The 7489-nt window shown below is 46.5% G+C and overlaps 1 protein-coding gene across 2 annotated transcripts; it reads left to right on the top strand.

Moving 5' to 3' along the window:
- Positions 1 to 2725: 2725 nt before the first annotated feature.
- LOC119285128 (HVA22-like protein i) lies at positions 2726 to 7203 on the top strand. Of its 2 annotated transcripts, XM_037564346.1 has the most exons (7): positions 2726 to 3026; positions 3103 to 3151; positions 4173 to 4271; positions 4366 to 4422; positions 4498 to 4561; positions 4638 to 4853; positions 6413 to 6928. In XM_037564346.1, exons 2-7 carry the CDS (start codon positions 3120 to 3122, stop codon positions 6926 to 6928), a joined length of 984 nt encoding a protein of 327 aa, XP_037420243.1. In that variant the 5' UTR covers positions 2726 to 3026; positions 3103 to 3119. The 2 variants fall into 2 exon arrangements, with proteins under 2 accessions (XP_037420243.1, XP_037420244.1); XM_037564347.1 differs by lacking the exon at positions 2726 to 3026 and having other exon boundaries at positions 3120 to 3151; positions 6413 to 7203.
- Positions 7204 to 7489: the final 286 nt, after the last annotated feature.

The raw sequence follows: 7489 nt of genomic DNA, 5'->3' as shown, positions 1-7489 counted from the left end.
GTAACCTTGCTGGGGGAGAGCTTGCCGCCGTGAACAGTAACCTGCCGGGGAAAGCTTGCCGCCGTGAATAGTAACCTTGCCGGGAAAGCTTGCTGCCGTGAACAGTAGAAACTGTCGAGGCCAATCCGACCAGATGCTGAAGATGGGCTCAAATACTTATCTAGATGGCTTCGGATGAAGAAGTGTTCAACACGGGAGTTGTTCGTAACGTCGAAACGGCCAACTTTGCTTTTGGAGTCATCATCATCCGACGTAGTATACGACCTGCAGAGACGCTGCAAGAGTCGGACGGTCCAGTCAACTACATGAACGAGTCCGACTCGAAATTAGAGATGACCCCGTGTAGTATTCAAGATGGCCTTATTTGGAAAAGTGATCAACATACGGATTGTTGGCCTCGTCGAAGCACACATAATTGATATTTGAACCGTCTCCATCGGAAGTCATATGCAGATTCCACAGCCCACGCAAGGAGCAAGACAGAAGATTGGACCAGATTCGGGCTGAATCCGAGTGGGACCAGAACTAGGATTCTAGGACGTGAATTGATATAATTTTCTTGTAAGGAAAGCCTAGATAAATCATTTGCTTGTACTGGAAGTCCACCCGCCTCTTATATATGTTGGTGGTGACGGCCGATTGAACAACACACAATCGAACAAATCAATATACTACTTTTTCATATACGTTTTATCTCTCCACCGTTTTTCTATCTCGTTATTCGCCGTTCTTTGTGTTTGAGAGCTGCGAATCCCGAGGCTCTAGGGGCGAGCGAATCGACCTAGGGCAGCCCATAGCCGCCGCACTCCCTGACGGGGTCCCTCCCGGGGGTGTGGGGTTTTCGGGTCTGCAAAAAGCGCCCGTCGACTGTCCTGCGTATCGCGCTGTTGGTCGGGTCTCCTTCGACGTGAGCTGCGGTGCATCACCCCCGACGTCGAGGGTACACGTGACGTGTTCGTGTGTCAACAGAAACGAACCAGGTATAACCTCCCCGTTGATAGTAAATGTTTGGTAGCGGTCACTGTTTGTACAGTACATGAAACGGCACTGTTTGTGTGCATGGTGGGGAGATGACAGCGATCACGATTATTAAGGCAAGGGAGGCAATGAGTGATCAGGTTAGGTTGCTGTGACATAACAAACCAGCCAGCTAAATGCTCATAATGAAGATCGATCGACGTCAATGGCATCCATGACGCTTGGTGACTATACCGCTTAAACCACACATGTCCCCTCACCTACCAATCACGATCCCAAAGGCCCCATGTCCATCAAGCAACAATGATGACGACGATGAGTATCAGACCATCGGGACAGACGACGGAAAAGAAGGCCGAGCAGCACACACTGCTCACTGCCGCTCGTCAAAGGGCTAAATGTTGGTTACTGCATACTTGCACGTTGGGTTCGTAGTGTACTACTACTCTCCATGCGTGCATACCGTCCTTCGATTGATAGATCGCGGCATCTTGCCGCTGTGTATTAACAATTGGCTCAAATCGACCCGTCGTTGCAGCCAGCGAGTTGCAAGCAACACATGTGACATCCTTACTATACTCAAGTATAGGCACCAGGGCACCGGTGGGTAATTAAATATTTTGGGAATAACCTCAAGACCGGCAAAGGTCGCTATATTTAGCACACACAAGGAAGAACCAAAACCGAAGGAGAGCCCACGCACGGCCATCATGATCATGGCATAGGCAATACCATCCAAAAACACGGAAACGTGGTCACGTGCATCCACTTGAGCCGCATTATATTCAAGCCTCCAGATCCATAGATTAGCTACTACTCCTATCTCGACCAACAACCACATTTCCCTCACCCAACATCACCAGCGGATCATCCCAGCCGCTCACACGACGCCGGGAACAGACGGTACATATAAACCTATTAATGGTGCCGCCGGGATCTGACCGGCGACGTGAAGCGCGCATGTGCACGCACAGAGAAAGGGCAGCACGTACCACGCTGCCATAGGCAGGCCACCATGCATGCATGCATGCATGGCCACGTTGCGGCCCGGGCGCGCGTCCGGACCAGTGGTCACGTCCCTCCCCCACGGCACGTACGTGCGCGGCCAGATCGACCGCCAACCACCGGTGTGTCCCTCTGCCGCCTGTCCGATCCAAGCAACGCAACAGAGGCTCCGCCTGAATGGGCTCACTCGCATGCCGACGGAGCCTCTGTTGCGTTGCTTGGATCCTATGCAACGCCTCACTCGACGAAATCTGCTTTAGGTGAGAGTGAGGCTGGTAGTACCGTCACTTCGAGAGCCTCATCTGAATAATTGCGAGAATGATTACCGGAGAGAATCATCAAGACATGATATCCATGCTACTACCAAGTCCCGGAACCATTATTATGCTGAGTACACTCGAAGTAAAACGACCGAATTATCACCTCACCTCACCTGACGCACAACCAAAACGGCATTTTCTTTTGAAACAAAAATTTCACCTTTTCTTGATTTCGACAGAGCTTAAACTATTTCCCCCAGAAAGTTTCTGGGCTGCAAAGAGGCCGACTGCTAACGGCCGGATAAGGAGAATGAAGTACGGCAGCATATACTACTACTATACGAGCATGTATAAAAAAGTACGTACACAGCGTTGAAAATTCGTGCTTATGTCGCAACAAAAAAAAGAAAAGAAAAGAAATCCGGTTACCCAAGGGAGCGAGACAGGGGGACGCATAAAGAAACGTCCCCAGGTCCATCCACTCAATAGACCTGGTAAAATAAGGAAACAGAGACGCACCAAGGGAAGGGGTCCGTCGGGGTGGTTAGAGTCCAAGAGGCGACGCGAGCCGACGGCGGACGTGCTCTCCTCTCCTCGCCTCCTCCGGCTCTCCCTCCCCCTCCCCGCATTCCGTCCCACCGCATTCCGGGTATATTTAGCCGCGGCGCAGGAGGGACAACCTCCCTAGAGGCAGGCAGGAAGGGGGAGGCGCGCGAGCACCCGGGCGGCCGTCTCCACCGTCGGTTCTCCGGCCGCCATCCGTCCAGATCCCTCCTCACCCAGGTTTCCCTCGCCGTCTCCTTTCCGGCGCCGGTGGCGTCCTCTGACTGACCTGTGCTCTGGATCTGGGTGCGCGCAGACGGCCGGTCGGGGAAGATGATGGGCGGCTTCGTCTCCAGGATCCTCCTGTAAGCGGCCGCCTTCCCCCTCCGTTTGAATCTTGAAATTTGAAAACGTGGTCCTGCCAAATTTGTCATTTTGGGCCTGGAAAGAAACTGATCCCAGGCGGCATGGGCATGCGCTTTTCTTCTGATTTTTCTTCAAATCATAATGCATTGGTTGCTGGTTGTTGCCCGTTCAGAGGGCTCGGAGTACTATTTTGCTTTAAAAAAAACAAATCGGGAGATGCCTTGCTTCCTGTCGATTTGTCAACCCCCTTCCCCGGCGTGAAATACGGGCCGGACGTATTCAGAAGTTTATTTATACTAGTACATGTCTATTGCCTCGAGGTCGAGGAGCATGGGATAAAGTTTTCAATGCATTGCACAACGGTCAAATGTTCTCTTCTCTTATGTCTTATATGCAGATTTATTCTTTTTGAATATTCTTGTCTGATAGTCAATTTCTAGAAATGCTTAGGGTCGGATAATGGAATATTGTCTTGGCATGTTGATTTAATTTGGTTATCTGCCAGTTTATGTCAAACTCACTTTTCAGGCTTGTTTTGAAACAAGCTCACAAATGTAACCAACATTGCCTCCACCGACATCTTTTATCGAGATCTGCCTCCATATTAGGCCCTGTTTGTTCGTGTTCTTTCGTGCAAGTGCCTCTGAAAAATCAGTCCTTTGAAGGATGCCGAGAAGCTCAAATTCAGTGCATCTTCAAAATGGCTAATTGCTCCACTAGCGGATAAAAAAAAAGCAGCCCGATGCGCATAGCTCCCGCTTGCACAGGGTCCGACCACTTTGGGTCTATAGTACGCAGCCTTTCCCTACATTTCTGTAAGAGGCTGTTTCCAGGACTCGAACCCGTGACCTCATGGTCATAAAGCGGATCAAAGTGTAAAATAAAACAATTTCTTCTTGTAAGTCCAATCACATGGAAAAGAACTTGATAATAAAGCAGGGATATTGTGTTTATAGTGTGTATTAGTCAATAAACACTTGCATTTTCTGTTTTGGTGTTTGATGCACAATTTACATGTAGGCTGGTTTTCGGCTATGCGTATCCTGCATACGAGTGCTACAAGACTGTTGAACTGAACAAACCTGAGATCGAGCAACTCATATTCTGGTGTCAGTACTGGTAAGGTGGCTCCTTCAGTTATATGATTATTAGAAGTTCACAGCATTAGCCTAGGGGAATAATTTGCAAATTTTGTTATGTTTCTTGTGTCTAGGATTTTAGTTGCCCTTATGACGGTTATGGAGAGGTTTGGAGATTTAACAATATCATGGTAAGAACACCAAGGATTGCACTCTTTCATCAGCTCTTTGGACAAGTCCCTAACATCAGTTTTATCATGTTGAAGGCTACCATTTTACTCAGAGGCAAAGCTGCTGTTCTTTATATACTTGTGGTACCCCAGGACAAAGGTACTCGATTTGTCCCTTGCAACTTCTATTTTGCATATTTCTCTGCACATTTAACTGATCTGTGCTTTCATTGCAGGGGACTACCTACATTTATGGAACTTTCTTTAAACCATACATTTCACAGCATGAGAATGAAATTGACCGGAATTTGCTTGAGTTGAGAGCTCGGGCCAGCGATGTTGTTGTCGTTTATGTCCAGAAGGTTGCTGCTGTTGGACAAAATACCTTCTTTGATGTTTTGAAGTATGTTGCGTCACAGTCACCATCCCAGAAATCAAAGCAACGTCCTCAGGTGCGAATCATGTGTACTGTATTATGGTCCTTTCAGTCAAAGCTATTGAACCAATTGATGTATTTTCACCCTGACGATGTTAATGCACCATTTAATCTCCTTTATGATTCGCTAGGCCTTTCTCGTTTTCTCTTTGCACATTGCATGATAAACGATGAAGTTCTGCATGTTATATGGTGGCCTCTAAAAATTCCAGCTAACATTTGTGATGTATATCATCTCTGTCCCGTGATAATAATCCAATGGCTCAAGTGTTTGGCATCCCTGAAATGTATTGCAGTTTAGGAACACTTAATATGAGTCTCTTTTGGATTAGGACAACTATGTAAAAATCTTGTCTCTTTTGGATTAGCATCATTGAGTCTAAACAATTGCTGTGATCTAGATCCGTGCTGCAGAAAGCTACATGAGTAGCTATGCTGAGTTGCTGATTACAATGCGCATGCCTAAGTCAGCAGAACTTTGGTATATATTGCTAGCATCTGTAATATGAATGCATACTGAACTACACATATGCATTTGACATATGAAGAACCTATCATATGCTGTGATAGCATATGAGTTCTTCTTGAGCCATAGGGTAAATTTCTGAAGCCTCTCAAAAGATGCTTTTTTTGTGAGTTTTATCATTACTTCATTTGGATCCTGAAGTGTTGCGTAATTTTGTTATCGCGATCTAGAAAAGGACTTGGTTCTCAGGAGAATTGCAAGTGGCAGTATTTTACTTAACAATAAAAACTATACCTTGGCTTGTACTGAACACCTGATATATAAGTAACTATGCATTATCACTTATCAGTTATTGAATTCCTGTTGTCATATATTTTCACTTTTTTCCCCGGAGAATATATTCAGTTGGAAACTAGGTAGGATTTTACATAATGCAAACTGCCTGTGGTAAGATGCCAGCATTTTATCCTCCTGTGTATTCAAAAGATTCACAATTTCATGTCTGCCATCTGGTGGCACTTGCCTAAATTGAATTGTATAGAAATATGGTTCATTTGGAACTGCTATAGAAATATAGCTGTAAAAAGTCTGTCACTCAGTTTGACAAATATATGTTGTTCTCTGCCATTTCATTTCATATGCCCTATAACAAAGAAAATACCAGTTTGCAAATTGATTAAAAAAATGAAACAGGTAGCCAAACACCCTGATATCTAGAAGTGACTCATCCAAATCATCATATACTGTAATATGAAACAGAACATTAGTAAGCGCTGAAGTACCATCTGGAGTTAAACCTCAATCCTGCATTTAAATATAAGTTCATTTGCTAATGTTAAAACTCAGAAAGTTGCACCATCTGGAGTTATGGACTTTCCTTCCACATGTTGTACAATCTAATGCATAAGACATTAAGGTTTTTACTCTATGGCCGAAGATTGGTTTTAAATAAATTTGGGCTAATTTTTTATTTTTAGTACGCCTTGGAGGGCTCATCAGTTCCAGACTGGTTGTGTTAACTAATTCTCAAGAGTCAACATGATATCCATCTGTGCTTTCTATTAAAGTCTCAAATGCAGTTAATACTGAAATCATGTTTTGATTTTTAGGAACCACAGCAGCCTCAGCAACAGCAATCACAACCACAACCGCAGGTGCAGCAGCAGCAACCACAAAGGCAAGCGCAGCCTGTTATGCGCAGAGCAGCATCTATCGCTGCTCGGCAAGCAGCAATGGCACAGCAAGCTCAGGAGACCAAGCCCGTTTCCCCCAAGATCAAGCGTCAAGCATCAGCCAAAGGTGGTCCAGCGGCATCGGTGAAACCAGCCGCGGCTGCTGCACCCACAGCAAAACCCGATGAGAAGACAAAGAAAAGTGAGGCGAAACCTGCGGCCGAGCCAGTGCCGGCTCCAGCTGCTGACGCTGTCGCACCAAGGCCCGAGCCTAAGGCCCAGCCGGCCCCTGAAGCCGAAGCATCGGACGACATGGCGATCGACGAGGCTGACGTCGCCGTGGAGGGCGCCGAAGAGGTTGATCCTGCGCTAGAGGAGACGGTCATGGAGGAGACCATCCGCGTGACACGCGCCAAGCTAAGGAGGCGTGCCGCCGCCGAGGCGGGCGCGTGAAACCTAGCTGCAAACCATTGTTTTATTGGCGCATGGTGTTGTTGCTCCTATTTTTTGAGTCTTTTTTAGATTGTCATGTTGTCTGGTGGAGAGAATATCTGTTGGTCATCCAATTGGTCGTTCTGTTTCAGAAGTTGTCATCCGTTCCTTTCTTCTTTCCTGTGGCTCTCGCTGGCCTGTTTATGTGCCTGGAAGTTGTAAATATCACCGGGCATGTGTATATACAGATTGTTGGCATGTGCTACGACCTACGAATGCATCTATCCTACTGCTCTCTTTGGGTAAGGTAGTGTTTGTGCTTTGTACTTCCGGTGAATCTTTATAATAGATCTGATCTTTTTCGCAAAAAAGATAGTGTCTGCATTAAGCAATCGGCAACTGCATAATTGACATCTTCTGCCTCTCCTTTTGCATGAACTCTGGTTAGCTGCAGCAATTGCATCTCCCCATGCATACAACATTAGTGCTTGTTGGAAACGGCTACTCAAAAAGGGTATAGTGCAGTTGATTGTGCTGTGCACGTGTCAAGAGAACAGCTGAACAGGGATGCCCAAACCTGAT

Source organism: Triticum dicoccoides, chromosome 4A (assembly GCF_002162155.2).
Source record: "Triticum dicoccoides isolate Atlit2015 ecotype Zavitan chromosome 4A, WEW_v2.0, whole genome shotgun sequence".
NCBI classification, from domain to species: domain Eukaryota; kingdom Viridiplantae; phylum Streptophyta; class Magnoliopsida; order Poales; family Poaceae; genus Triticum; species Triticum dicoccoides.
The sequence above is the reverse complement of the archived record's forward strand: the minus strand, read 5'-3'. Positions and strand labels throughout refer to the sequence as shown.